This window comes from Prionailurus viverrinus, chromosome A1 (assembly GCF_022837055.1).
Source record: "Prionailurus viverrinus isolate Anna chromosome A1, UM_Priviv_1.0, whole genome shotgun sequence".
NCBI classification, from domain to species: Eukaryota; Metazoa; Chordata; class Mammalia; order Carnivora; family Felidae; genus Prionailurus; species Prionailurus viverrinus.
Genome location: NC_062561.1, coordinates 127,375,829 through 127,391,266, shown reverse-complemented (window position 1 = coordinate 127,391,266; position 15,438 = coordinate 127,375,829). Strand labels below are relative to the sequence as shown.

Sequence of the window (15,438 nt, the reverse complement as noted above, 5' to 3'; positions counted from 1 at the left end):
GGCACATGACATAATAATGCATAAAAAGGACAGAGATTGCTGTTCTTTGGAATATGCATTCTGGCTGGGGAGACAGACATGATAAATAAGTAGGTTATAAAATAAAAAAGGGTTGCAATATGAAATAGAGTGGGGGAGGAAAAGGCCTTGCTGAGAAGGTGATATTATAGTGAAGCCAAAGGAGGTGAGGGGAGAACCAGAAGGATATCTGGGAAAGAGACTGCCAGGCAGTAAGAATAGCAGGAGCAAATGCTCCAGGGAAGAATAATGTCTGGCTTGTTCTAGGCATAGCAAGGAGGCTGTTGTGGCTAGACAAGGCTGCAAGAGGTCAGAGAGGTGGTAAGTCAGTTGCACCGGATATCATAGGCTCTATAAGGGCTTTGGCTTTAATCCAGGAGAGATGGGAAGAGTGACATGATCTGATTTACAGTCTGTAAAGCTCCCTCTATGTTCTGGGAAGATTCTGGGGGCTGGGACAGTGGCAGAAGAAGGGTGACCAGTTAGGCTATAGCAACAATCCAGAGAGGAGAGGATGGTGGCATAAACAACGTGGTGTCAATGTGTTATGGCTTGAATTGTATCCCTCCAAAAATGTTCAAGTTCTAATCCTAAGAACATGTGAATGTGGCCATATTTAGAATGAGGAGTTTGCAGATGATCAAGTTGAGATGAGGTCATTAAGGTGGGACTTGATCCAATATTACTGTATCTTTATAGAAAGGATAACTTTGGGCACAGAGGGAGACACATACAAAGGAGAGATGATATGAAAACACGGAGCAGATGGCCATCTACAATTATAGTATGCCTGAGGCTACTAGAAACTAGGAGAAGGGTCCGGAACAGATTCACTCTCACAATACTCACTCTCACAGCACCAGTATAAGACCTCCCAATACTCTGATCTGGGACTTAGAGACCCAGAACTGTGAGACAATAAATTTCTGTTATTTAGCTAACCAGTCCGTGGACCTGGCTATGGCAGCCCTAGCATGCGAACACACAGTGGAAATGGTGGGGTAGGGGGATTCTGGGTATACAGTTGGTTCTCATTATTCATGGATTCTGTATTTGCAAATGTGGATTCTGTATTTGCAAATTTGCCTACTTACTGAAATGTATTTGTAATCCCAAAATAAATACTCATGGCGCTTTCACAGACACTTGCAGACAGAGGCAAAGTGATGAAAAATCTGAGTGGTCTGATTCCCACATATTCCCAGCAGAGATTGTAAAAGGCCATGCTTTGCCTTGTTTCGGTCTTCTCCAGTAAATAATGCTTTTTCACAATATATTTAGCACTGTACTTTTCACATTTTGTGCTTTTTATTGGTGATTTTGCTGTTTTAAGTGAGCTCCAAGCATAAAGCTGAAGGGCTAGCTGGTGTTTGTAAGTACCAAGGGGCTTGTATATGCCTGTGCAGGAATACATGCATCAGATAAGCTCCATTCAGGTGTGACTTTGTTGATGTTGGCCATGAGTTCAAAGCTCATGAATCAAGAATACATATTAAGTAAAAAAGTGTCTTTAAGTGGAAACATACCTAAAACCAAGTGTGTATTGACCAGCAGGCAAAAATGTGGCCTGAGGCTCACAGCAACCTAACCCTGAACTTTCCCTAGGCAGCAACAATTCAGTAGTTGCTAAATGAACATTTTTGGTGATTTCATAGAGCATAACAACCTTGGACAACAAGAGTAGACAGTATTTTGAAATTAGAGCCAAGATATAACAGCAGTTTTTGAAGCACTGGGTGTCGGCTGTCAGAAAATAAAGAGTTAAGATTAACCCCAACGTTTTTGGCCTGATAAACCAAACAGGAGATGGAAGAGACAGTTGAGAGAATAGACTGTTTATTTCAGTATTTTTGTTTGTTTGTTGTTTGTTTGTTTTTGGAAGGAGCTGTGGATTAGGAGCTATCTATTCTCTAAATGTAAACTTGAGCTTGAGTTGGGTTGTCCGTACAAGAAAAATGTTTTAAGGCTGGTTCAGAGCAGCACTGACAGACTGAGCCAGTAAGATCCAGGGAGAGGAAAGACTCCTTGATGCCCACTGTGCAGTGGTGGGGAGCCTTGGGCTCAGATGTCTGTGCTCTAATCCCAAAACTGCCCCCTTTGAGCTGTGACAGAACTGATTCTATAGTTGATAGGACCCTTGAACAGGATTAAGAAGCCCTGAACAAAGGCTTATCTTTGCTGTTACTATCAAGCTAAAATTCATATTTAATATGATAGCACCTTCATTTAAGACCATTATATATTTTTGGATTAAAAAAAAAACAAGGAAAATTGCAGAGGAAGAGAATATTTGAAGGTGAAATTTCATTCTGGTTCTAGCACATCTGCAATGGTACCCTGAACGTCATAGAAATGAATTATTTAAAACTGGTGGGAAGACGGTGTTAGACTTTTATCCTCACTCTGGTGGTTTTTTAAAAAATATCAATCTGCTCACCAGATTTCCTGCCTTAAAAAAATTATATTTAGAGTTCCTCATTGTGTCATAAAAAGCCGAATGTAAATAAATAAAGTTGGAGGAGATAAGCCAGTGACATTCTCCTACAGGAAATACAGCAGCCTGTGGCCATGCCATACTTAGAACAGAAATGCATTTAAAGTCAGGAATGAGAAGATTTTAAGTCAAGTTGAAAGGCACTGCAGTTGGCATAGATATTTGAGTCTTAGCTGCTGGACGTTTAGGAAGAGCCATGACAAGAGATCCAAATTCCATACACCCAGGGCCATGCTCCAACTGAGACCCAGGGAACTTGTGGGCCACCACTCACTCACCTGAGAAACATTTCAAAGGCAGTGAAATTTGCAGTGGTGATTTTGGGTTTCTAGAACTATTTGAATCTATTTGGTACCTGTTTCTCTAATAAATTATTTATTTAAAAAATAAATATTTTTAAAATATTTATTTAAATATTTAAATTTAAATTTATATATTTATTATATAAATATAAATATAATATAAATATAAACATATTTATTTAAATATTTATAAATTTTTTTTTTAATAAAAAGAGTTAAGCTCTATTTTTTTTTTTTTTACAGCAATGGAGCCACTAAATTCCTACCCTTGACTTTGCAACTGCACACAGTGTTCTCCCTAACAAACTGCAAGTTTAAGCAAATGGGGATCTGGTCAGTTAGTCTACTTACTGACCATGATTTAGACATATTTTCACCATGTGGACAAATCCAAAGAACCATTGCAAGCCTCACTGCAGTTCCCAATAGGGTTGTTTACAGCCACCTTACTTTATCACATCTTTTTACAAAATACTCCAATCAATTCAATTTTTTTTAATGTTTATTTATTTTTGAGACAGAGACAGAGATGAACAGGGGAGGGGCAGAGAGAGAAAGGGAGACACAGAATCCAAAGCAGGCTCCAGGCTCCGAGCTGTCAGCACAGAGCCCGACGCGGGGCTTGAACTCATGGACCATGAGATCATGACCTGAGCCGAAGTTGGATGCTTAACTGACTGAGCCACCCAGGTGCCCCTCCAATTAATTCAGGTAGCCCCACGAGGTGTACATTTTCCATGCAGGTTTCACTCACTCATTCAATAAGTATTTCTTAACCAGCCACTCAGTGCCAGGCCCTGGGGTAGGCCCTGGGATGAAAAGGTAAAGAAGACAAGCAACATACTTGTCTTTAAGGAACATGGAATTCAGCAGGAAAACAGAGAACTAAATAAACACTTAGAATATATTATAAGACATACATGTGATAGTGTTTTGAAAGTATACTGCAGAAGCAGCTAAAAGAATCTGGTATTTGAGAAAACATCAGAGAAAATTATGAACAAGATGAAATTTGAAGGATGAGAGGAAATTGGCTTGATCTGCATGGTGACTGGAAGGATGTGATTTCTTATAGAAAGCAGAGCATGTTCAAAGGCCCAGAGGAACGGAACCCCAGAGGTATAAGAAGTTTAAGAGACCAAAAGAAGTCCAAAAACTAGAAAGACTTGTTAACACTTACAATAATAAAAGGTCAGTATCTGTAATCCAAAATATTGGATGCAGTATAATTATCTGAGGCCCTCTTCAGAGTGCATAACTCACACTCTCTTCTACCCAAGGTATAAGATAGAAAAATGATATTTAGGGAAGACAGTCTAGATAGCATAGAATCCAAGTATTCACCTGAGAGGTTACCATTCAATTCTTGGATTGTTAGAGACTACAAGAAATCTATGTGTTCAGATTGTAGTATTTGCCTAGCTTCTCAGAGGGCCTTCACTGATATGCTCTAATGTTTGCCTTCTGTGTTTTTTTTTTTTGTTTTTTTTTTTTTTAATATTTTTTTTTCAACGTTTATTTATTTTTGGGACAGAGAGAGACAGAGCATGAACGGGGGAGGGGCAGAGAGAGAGGGAGACACAGGATTGGAAACAGGCTCCAGGCTCTGAGCCATCAGCCCAGAGCCCGACGCGGGGCTCGAACCCACAGACCGCGAGATCGTGACCTGGCTGAAGTCGGACGCTTAACCGACTGCGCCACCCAGGCGCCCCTGCCTTCTGTGTTTTGAGGGCACTATAAAAAAGGAGTTTTGTGAGGTCTTTTTAGTACTTGTTGTAAAAAGCCATTGTTGACATAAATCCAACGTGCCTCCATATAAAAGACATTTCCATCAGAATTTATTTCAAAGAAAATTTTCTTTGTCCTGGGGGATTAGTATGGTATTCCCCACCCCCCTATAATGAGAGCTATATAACTCACTGTGTTTACTTTTTTTCCCCCCAGCTTTGATTTTCACCTTGATTTCCAGGAATTTCAGAACGAAATTTCATCTTAAATATAGTAACAATTTTATCTTTGTGATTTCCATAAGCTTTGTAAATTCTCTGTCAGACACCTTTTATGTGCTCTTTCAGATCTTGCTTCACCTGTTTGAGGTGACTCTTGGCCACTTGTGTCATTGCTCTTGCTAAACACTTCTGCAAGAGCTCTGTTGGACGATCACCTGTGTTATCAATACAAGAAAGGCATAACCCAGAGCAGCTCACCTGTGGCCAATACCACAGTCTCTTGCCTCCCACAGCGAAGCTGCCCTCTTCTACTAAAATGATTCATCCATGTATGTGGAACTTGGAATCCTCTCTCCGGCTGCCCTGAGACTGTATACTTTGCAAGAAAATATTAACATGAAAGCTTTTTCCACCCTAATTCCAGGGAATGAGGGCTAAAACAATTATCCTCTCCTGATTCTTGAGTGTGACTAATTCTGTTTCATTAACCATATTGTATATGTCTTTTATGTGTCCTTCCTCACAGTCTTTTTGAATATTTGTACACTCTATATAAACTTATACATAATCTCACAGTGAGTTTTGTTTTATATTAATTTTGTAGAACTTTGGAATTTGGCCAAGTTAAAAAGGATATTTTTATTTAATTCCTCTAATAAAACTCCACTGGAAAATTGAAAGCATAGTCTAATGTGTTTTCAAAAAAGAGATCGCTGCCATTTCCTCAACATAACCTGCTAACTTATTGCTATTTTCTCTAAATCTCTATACCTACCTTTTTAACAGATTAGAATTTGTGTGTAATGAAATTATAAAAAAATTTAACACTTAATCTAAATTTCCCTATAGTTGGTTTAAGAATTTTACTGAGATCACAGCAAACAACTATTGTTTTTTCCTTTTGGTGCAACTGAAGAGCATTTTGTTACGAGAAAGTATTAGAAACTTCAGCTGCAAATCACTTTCATTTAATTTCTTATTTTTTGCTATAAATGTTTTCTGTTTTTTGGGTTTTTTTTTTGTTTGTTTGTTTTTGCACCCATAAGATAAGCACTTGGAGACCAGTAACTTAGAGAATATGTTCTTTTGTGCTTGCTTTTTTTTTTTTTTGAGAATACTTTATTTCCTATTGTAGACAGTCACCACTGAATATTACTAAGCTCCCTCCTTTCCCCATTGTTGCTTAGTCATGGCCTATATGCAAAGAAAGCTTGAAATGCTGAAGTGGATTTTTTTTCCTACACAGGCTTTTTTTTTTTTCCCTTACTATACAATTCTGTTTTTATTCCCTAAACATTTTCCAAGGTTTTTGATGGGTCAATTTTTCAATGAAGAATACTTTTTAAAATACCTATTTTGTGATGTTAACTATGTTAAATAGTGGACACAAACAAATAAGATAGTATTTCTCTGCAAATAATTTATAATCTATTAAGCACTTAAGACAAGTAGATACTTCAGAATGATAAAAAGTTGACTATAAATAGTGCCATAGCAGCAATATACATAACAATATTAAACCTTTTTGGGGGGAGAGGATGAATAGAACCATTAATTGCAGACTATGGCAGTCTGAAATAATTTATCTTCTTTTGGGATATTAACAAAGAAAATGCTTGCTTCTCTATAGTTCTTTGGATTATCCATTCAAAATATAAATTGTACTATTGTACAGTAATAGATTACTATGACTCTACTTACATGAGGTACTTAGAAAAGTCAAATTCTGGCAACAGTAGTTGCCAGAGGCTGAGGAGAGAAAAGAATAGGAAGTTATTATTTAAAGGGTATAGAGTTTCAGTTTTGCAAGATGAACGGTTCTGGAGATGTATGGTAGTGATGGTTGCGACAACACTAACAATGTATTTATTACCACTAACTTTACACTTAAAAAATGGTTAGGGTTGTAAATTTTGCCATGTATATTTCACTACAATAAAAATTCAGAAAAAAATGTATAAGATTATACTGTATTCAGTACTAGAGAAAAAAAGATTAATGAATTCACAGTTTAATACAGAAGAAAAAATGTAATCAAATGACAAGAGCCTGCTAGGTTCCTTATGTGATCTGTAGAAAATATTAGGATGGTGTGGATGCAGAGATAAGGGTGTGAGTAGTACTCTCCCTTGGGCTTTGAAAATGGGTGGATAGGAAAGGGGGGAGCAGTATCTTCAAAAGCTTCATAGAAGAGTTGACATTTGAGCTGGTCTTAAAAGGTGAATGAGTTGGAAAGATAACAAAGAAGGTATTCCAAGCAGAGGAATTGAGAAAAGTTTTCTGATTGAAATAAAGAGCCAAAGGAGGAGAGTGGCAGGAGATGATTTTAGTGAAATAGATAAATGGAGGCTACACTGTTTACCATGTTCGGATTTCATTTTGAATGAGTGGCCTTAATCAGAAAGGGGCTTCAGGATCATTAATGAAGCTTTCAAAAATATATATAGCCACCTGGGTGGCTCAGTCGGTTAAGCGGCCGACTTCGGCTCAGGTCATGATCTCGCGGTCCGTGAGTTCGAGCCCCGCGTCAGGCTCTGTGCAGACACCTCAGAGCCTGGAGCCTGTTTCAGATTCTGTGTCTCCCTCTCTCTGACCCTCCCCCGTTCATGCTCTGTCTCTCTCTGTCTCAAAAATAAATAAACGTTAAAAAAATTAAATATAAATATATATATATATATATATATATATATATATAGCCAAATAAATATACATTTATCACTGAAGATGTGGCTTAGTATGTCCAGAGTGGACCCTGGGCTTCTTCATGTTGTCAAAGGTTCACAGTAATTCAGATGGGCTCTAGGGAGCACTATGATAGGTAATAAAACATTACTACAGATTTTATTTTTAAGACATGTTAAAGTTCACTAGGTCTGATGGCCATATGATATAGAATGTGGGGTGAGTAGGACCTAATGGTAAAAAGACAAGATAGAAGGTTCCTAAAGTAGATGAGAGCTAATGACAGTCTAGATGAAGACAGTAGCAATAGGGACATAAGAAAAGAATAGATTTGAGAGGCATGCAGAAAGTCAAAATATTGGACTTGGTGGTCAATGAGCTGTGACGTGTAAAAGAAATCAAAAACAGTGCTCAGACTTCTATATCAGAGAACCGGGGGATCTGAATTTACTATCCATTAACTGGGATAGTAAATGATGGCATAAATAAAATGTCCGGCAGATTGTCAAGAGTGGGTACTCAATAAATATTTGTTGAATGGATAAGAAAATTCTAATAATAATGATCACACAATTGTGGATGAATAAAAATGAGTAAGTAAGGATTGGCTTATGGATGGACATGGGTTTTGACAGACCTACATGGTGTAGAGGCAGTAGGCTGTGAAAAAGGTATGCAAAGCAGGTGTGACATCAAAGGAAAAACCGACAAAGGTTGGAAAGTTCAGGATGTGTTGTAGAAACAGTGAATAGATCAGTTGGACTCTAGGATAGTGAGAAGAGACTATAAAGACACAGCGGATCCATAAATGTGGTGTGTCTGAAAGTCAGGCTGAAGAAACTTTAATTAAGTAGGAGATGGTAAGTCAAGAATTTTGGGCAGGGTCTTCCAGTGATCTTTAGGATCCTATTCCTTTGGAAGACTCTGATAGCAGCAGTGGGATAGGATAGCTTGGGACAGGAAGAAATCTAAAGGGAGAAAGATCAGTTAGAAAGGCTACTATGAGGGTAGGGGGAAAAAATTAGAAGAAGCAATGATGGTCACAGAAGGAATGGAAAGGCAGAAGCAGAATCAAAAGATATTCAGGAAAAATTAGAATTCAAGATCAAGTTCCAGATTAGGATGGTTGGAAGTTAGAACTGGATTCAGGGTGGACCGTGGGTGACAGAGTGTTGTGGTCTCAATGAGAAGAAATAATGATGTCAGGCAGGTGAGCAATTTCAGGCAGAGATCATTGATTCTGAGGCACCAGCAGGATATCCAGGTGAAGAAATATTTTGGGCACCTGGAAATGCAACACAGCAGCTTAAAAGATAGACTGGAGCCAGAAATGTAAACTTGGGAGCCATCTGGTGTAAGTGATAAATGATGTGTGTGAGTGGATAAGATAGGCAAGGAAACTAAAAATGAGCCCAACTGAACAAACCATGGGGGTATACTTACCCTTGGCTGAGTGAGGGAAATCTTGGAAGTAGAATGGGAAGCAGTCCTAGAGTGAGACAAGAAGAATCTGGAAAATACTCCTCCCCTCCCCCACCCCAAAAAAGGAAACAGAGCTTCAAAAACGAAGAGTGAGTTAAGAGTCAAATAAGGAGTTTGAGGAAGAGGAAGACTGATGTAGCGCAGGTAGTCTGTTGAAAGGTGAGGAAGCCTTGGTGGGGGAAAAGCTGGGTTGACTGGAGTAAGTGGGGGAAGGTGTGGAATAGGGCGTATGGACACTGAACTTCTCTACATCATTTCTGATACTAGAGTCAGGAGTATAGAGAGCTTGGGCTCCCGGCCTTATTGCCATTTGGTTTTAATGAACTCAATTCTTGAGGGTGCAAACAGCATTTGGGATCCTGAAGTTTGAAACGTGATTCAGGAACGCTTCCTGCCTGGGACTACTGGGTCTCAAGATTTCCTGGAGGAAATAATCAAAGTTAAAATGACCATTTTGCACAGCAGTATGTGTGCTGGAGCTGTGCGTGACAATTAACTAGATATCGCCACACTCTTAATTGAACCAGCCTTTCTGTCACTGATTTGAAATGGTACTTTCATCATAAACTAAATCCCCATATAGATTTGTGTCATGTTTGGACTCTCTATTTCCTTCCATTCTGTACCAAACCTACTGGTATTTAATTGGGATTGCCTTTAATTTAAGAATTAATTTGAGAAGAACTGGCATTTTTACAATATTCAGTCTACTAAAAAGAAGAGTACTTAGGCCTTCTTTTATGTGCCTCAGTGGAGGATCATTACTTTTTCATATAATCCCAAACTTCCCCTTTTCAGTTTATAGCTTGATATTTCCTTTTTGCGATGCTATTGTAAACATATCATTTCTTGCATTGTGTGTGTGTTTTATGTGTGTAAATGGAAAAGATGTCAGTGTTTTCTTGGATGAATATTAAACTGTAAAAACAATAATCTAAAGTAAGTTGAAGATTTTAATAGCATCCAACCTTCATTGAGCTAATACACATGTAAAAAAAAATCACTTTTGGGTGCCTGGGTGGCTCAGTCAGTTGGGCGTCCAACTTTGACTCAGGTCATGATCTCACAGTCTGTGGGTTCGAGCCCTATGTCGGGCTCTGTGTTGACAGCTCAGAGCCTGGAGCCTGCTTCAGATTCTGTGTCTCCCTCTCTCTGTCCCTTCCCCACTCATGCTCTGTCTCTCTCTGTCTCTAAATAAATGTTCTAAATAAAAACATTTAAAAAATTAAAAAAAATCACTTTGGATTATACTATCATGTAAAACAGAAAAAAATATAGTTTATTTCACTTTTAAAGAAAATATTTCTGAGATAGAGAGAGTGCACACTCAAGCCGGGGAGAAGGGCAGAGGCAGGAGTGGGGGGAGATAGAGGGACAGAGAGAGAGAGAGACACAGAGAGAGACAGAGAGAGAGACCCAAGCAGTCTCCACACTAGCACAGAGCCCAACATGGGGGACAATCCCATGACCCTGGGATCACAAACTGAGCTGAAATCAAGAGTCGGATGCTCAACCCAGGTGCCCCAGTTTATTTCACTTTTGTACAGCTAATGCTTCCTTGCAGAAGACAAGCCATATTTTCAGTTAAAATATGGTATCTGTTCAGTCCTGGTACCAGCAGCGGGAGCTCCATTTTCCTCCCAATAATATACAAAGCTCTAGCGAGACTCTGGCTCTTTCCCCAAGAAAGCAACTCTGCTCAGACCTGCTGCTTGAATCCATGACCGTGACCATCAGCTCTTCCATGTCTCCTCCCAAGGTGCTGGTAGAAGAAGCTGAAGGAAGCTGCACCCAAGGGCACACGCTCTCCACTGCAAACCATACTCACCACGGACAGAGGGGTTTTCATAGAGATGGTGTAGCCATGGGTCAGAACATGCTTTGGTTTTATCTCTGCATTTATCTCAGTCCTTCAAAACTTTTCAACTTGAAGAAAAATTGAAAACTATTTAACAAATCTAGACAAGGGGTCAACAAGCTTTTGCTGTCAACAGCTGGATAGAAAAGGTTTCAGGCTTTGTGGGTCATATGGTTTCTGTTACAACAACTTAATTAACTCTGCTGTTGCACTGTGAAAGCCATCACAGGCAATAAGAAAATGAGCATGGCTATGTTTAATAAAACTATTTACAAAACAAGCATTGCGCCAGATTTGACCTATGGTTCACAGTTTCCTAATCCCTATATTAGACCAGTAAACTTCCAAACCATTCATTATTTATATTAAAAAAAAAAATCAAAAGTCTCCATGGAACTAGGCATGACAGGATGCAAAGCACTGGAAGGTACAAAATGTAGAAAAATCACCAAAATGACTTCTTCTCAATCCCTAAACAACAGCTCTTAGCATAGCTAGTACATGTCTGCTTTATGAAGCATGAGGGAGATCACAGTATACAATAAGTACACATATTACATTGCAGTGTGGTCAGTGCTTTGAGGAAGAAGAGAAAGTTGAATGAAAACACCATTATGATTAGTGATGGGAGTATTTGCTCCTACTTACCAATCCTGTACCGCATTGAAGGATTCTTCATTTGTGATGTCATACATCAAAATAAAGCCCATGGCTCCACGATAATAGGCTGTGGTGATAGTTCTGTATCTTTCCTGGCCTGCTGTGTCCTAAAAAATAACAATAATGATCTCTCAAAAAATAAGGCAATAAATGTTTTAGGAAGTGATTAATTATTCCAAAAACAGTCATAATAGAGAGTTTAAATTGTGCTTGCAATGTATAACTATATATCTTTTTAGTCTTGTTTTCCCTAATGATTTCCAGATAGCAACTCTACAATATTATGAAAAATTATTTTTTTGGTAGAGATCTAGCTCAAAATACCCCTTCTACATATATTCCCTCTATTAAACAGAAGATCACTATAGAAAATAAAAGAAAAAGAAAGATTATACATATCAGAACCCTGTAGCTTTTTGTATAGTTTAAAACCAGAAGAGTTCATTAGCTCCATCATTATGTGTTTATAATCTAAGCAGAGGCCACTGTGGAGGAAAAATAATTTCATGAAAATTCCCTGCTTTTAAAAGCATACAGTTTAATCTCAGCTTATTCAACTGTAAAATGAGAATAAAAATATATGCTTCCTGTGGATGTTTGAGTCAAGAGATTTGCGGTTTCTGTCTTCCTGTTACACGACTAGGGGAATGTGGACAAGCCACTTAACCTCTCTAAAGTGTAGCATGTTTGTTAGTATCATGTGAAACAGTATATGTGAAGTGCTTCACACAAAACCTGGCATACGAACAGTGGTCAACAGATGCCAAGTACTGGCTGTTGTTTTTGATGGCTGGGGAGTCAAGGCTAGCCCAAGAAGGGAGGTAGCAGCTTACAAATACAGGGGTTCAGGGCCTGCAGAAGAGATGGCATGCTACGGTGAAACCTGGGAATCAGGCAGATACATCAGTGAAGTCACCTGTATATGTCATGTATAGTTTAGTGTAGCTCAAGAAATTATTCCTCAATTCAACTGTTTCTTGCCCCTTTGTCTTCACAGGATCTAGGCTATCGCTTATGACACCATGCTCCCTGGTTTTCTCCTTCACTGCCTTCCCGGGAGATCGGGCTCTGATTTCTCTTTCCTAGTACTCTAGGTGCTGAGCACTTTGGAAAGAAATGTTATCTTCCTTCTGACTTCAGTCTGGATCGTCTTTCTCTTCTTCTCCCAGGAATGTCTCCATTGCACATGGAGTATAACCCAGGTCGCCCTAATAGCCCTTGTAGGGAAAGCTGATGTGTTGGATGACACAAGAATAGGATCCTTTGTGATCAAAATGAAACAAACATCTGAGTGTCACTACTGGGATGGGCTCATGTTGGAAATGCTATTCCTCACCCACAGGTATTCTCCTGTTTAGATGCTTAGACCCCACCATAGACTAACCCTAAGAAACATGACCCTGCTTACAATTTTCTCCTAGTCTGTGTGGTATATTTTATTTGGCCCCTGCCATTTCAGAGAAGGGTGATCAAAAAAGGCTAAGGAAATCATCAAGTGATTCCAGGAGAACATGGGGATATGAAGATGTTGAGAATTAGCCAAGCATGTGACTTTTCATGAAACCAAGAACAAGGACCAGGGAGATGTTCATGAGATGGTATTAGGGAAATACAGTTCCAAAGATAGGATGAAAACAAATTATGGTACCTAAAATAGCAAAAATAGAGCAAAATCTGTGGAAAAGATCTTTCAGAACGTATCACCATTGGCTGAAAACAAAAAGCTAAGTACAGACTTTACTGCATGAAAATTTGACAATTCCTTGAATATAAAAAAGGTATAAATCAAATTAAAATGATACATAATCAAATAAAGTGGGAAATATATTTTCATAGTACCAGAAGACCAAAAGTTACTATCTTTAATATGTTAAGTAGTATTAGAAATCATTAAGAAAAATGCTAAATAATTTAATTTAAAAATTATTTATATATAGGCACGTAAATAGCTAATTCATCTTTAAAAAGAGTTGAATCCCAAGCATAATAATGCCACATAGGTGCATGCCTCCATAATAGAAGTGTCCTGGAAGTTACATGAATGTTTTATTTTGCTTTGCTTAATATTACGTAAATATGAAAATGTAGACATACAAGATAAACATTAATATCATCAGCTGCATATAATTGAGATAAATATACAAATTTATCAGGCAGAAAGAAGCCAATCTTAAGCTTATGTGATATTCTTAGATATATGTTAGATTTAATTCAGTTAACATCATATCCAATTGTGAAATAAAGAAGAAAGTTAGAGAACCAAATTCCCAAAGACTATGTTTACAAAGCATGGTATAATCAGAGATTGTGTAATATATTTTGGCTGTTTGGGGAACTAAACTCCTCATAATTATTTTAAAACATCTACTTTCATCCTGGGTTCCTACTTTCTAGAATATGTTACTTATAAAATTACTTTTTTTTTTCTTATTGTGAAGTAACTTTAAATGGTTTTCTAGTCCTTGGTACTGTAATGTTATTGTATGATGACAGATAGTAGCTCCACTTGTAGTGAGCACAGCCTCACACATAAGACTTGTTCAGTCAAGGGTTAGGGTTAGGGTTAGGGTGTTGTATACCTAAAACTAACATTGTATGTCAACTATACTCAAAAATTGTTTTCTTAAGTTACAAAATGTGTAAAAATTAAAATGATAAAAATCCTGAAAATAAAAAAAGCTTTCTAGCATTGAGTAGTCTTCTCATAGGTTGGGGACCCCATTCCTGCTGCCCTCTCTATATAACAGACAGCTTTCCCCTGATTTTTCACTAGGAGAAAACAGCCAATACACCCAAGGCACTGCTAAAAGGTGACCCAGACTCTTTCTGTCAAGCATGTCTTCAACACAGACACTGAATAATGGTGTGCTGGAAAACTATGACATCCCCTTCTTCTTGACCTCTGCCAGTGATGGCTTCTCTTTTCTTAAGATGTTAATTTTATTTTGACAGTAAAGAAACCAGTTCTAGCATTATAAAACATTCATTTCAGTCTCTGTGCTGTTAATCTTTGAGAGAGCAGAAATCAAGGCCCTATTGTATTATGATTGATATGTTACAGGGAACCACACGGTTGGATAGCCATTACCAAAATTTAAAAGTAGACAGAGGGGTAGCTAGCTTAAAAAAAAAAACAGCTTATAAGAAAACCAGCTTATAAGAAAAAAAAATAGAAACTTTCAGAAAGCACTCAAGTCACAGCAAGGGTCAGGGCCTTCTACTCCATTCTGATTTGAACCCAGAAACACAATCTAATTAGAGGTAGTTGTCACCTAAATGCTCTTAGGAGGAATAAGAAACTTCACCAAATAGGGGAAGTGTATTAGGAAATCTTCCCAAATACAAAGATAACAACAAAAAGAGTAAAACTAAGCTAAAAAACCAGACACCAAGTTGGTTCTTCATTGGTTTTGAGCACTGAAAACAGCTTCAGAATTACAAACTCATTAGCATATTCTTTCCCATGGTATCAGGAAGAAAAATAAGTCAGAAAAACACTTCATTACATTTGACATTTACTAATGATGATAGAAGGTTATATTTGAAAGAAAGAAACATTTTATAATGTCAAGTGCCACTAATGTAATTAAATGTGAGCAGTCTCAGAAGGTAACTGGCTACAATGGTACCTCTTCTCAATTTGTTCAGAAAAATGGCTCCCAACCTTGGTTTTGCATTGTTCCTCTGCTCGGTTAATTCTGATAACTGGGGATACCTGCTGATTTTCTATAAATGTAGAGTTCCTATAATTGAAAAACACAACTGGAAATCTCTTACAGAGAAAGTGAAGGATAAAAATATGACTAAAACTGAAAACTGTCTTCCATGAAGGTTAGCTGTCATTTTCTTCTCTTTTAAGAAAAATATAATGATTTTAGTTGGCTTAAATATTGTGATTTCTCATCCACATTTTTAAGAGGAATTTTTGGCTTTAATGATAGATTTGATCAGCAAATACTTGAGTGCATGTCAAGAAAAGAACTGTAAAATATA

General features: G+C 37.9%; 1 protein-coding gene across 1 annotated transcript in view; it reads right to left on the bottom strand.

The window, feature by feature from the left end:
- RAB3C (RAB3C, member RAS oncogene family) overlaps positions 1–15,438 on the bottom strand; it is a 302,968-nt gene that overhangs the window by 140,819 nt on the left and 146,711 nt on the right. Inside the window, exon 3 of the mRNA XM_047876639.1 lies at positions 11,434–11,552. Coding sequence (XP_047732595.1) covers positions 11,434–11,552 — 119 coding nt within the window. The remainder of the gene's footprint in view (positions 1–11,433; positions 11,553–15,438) is intronic.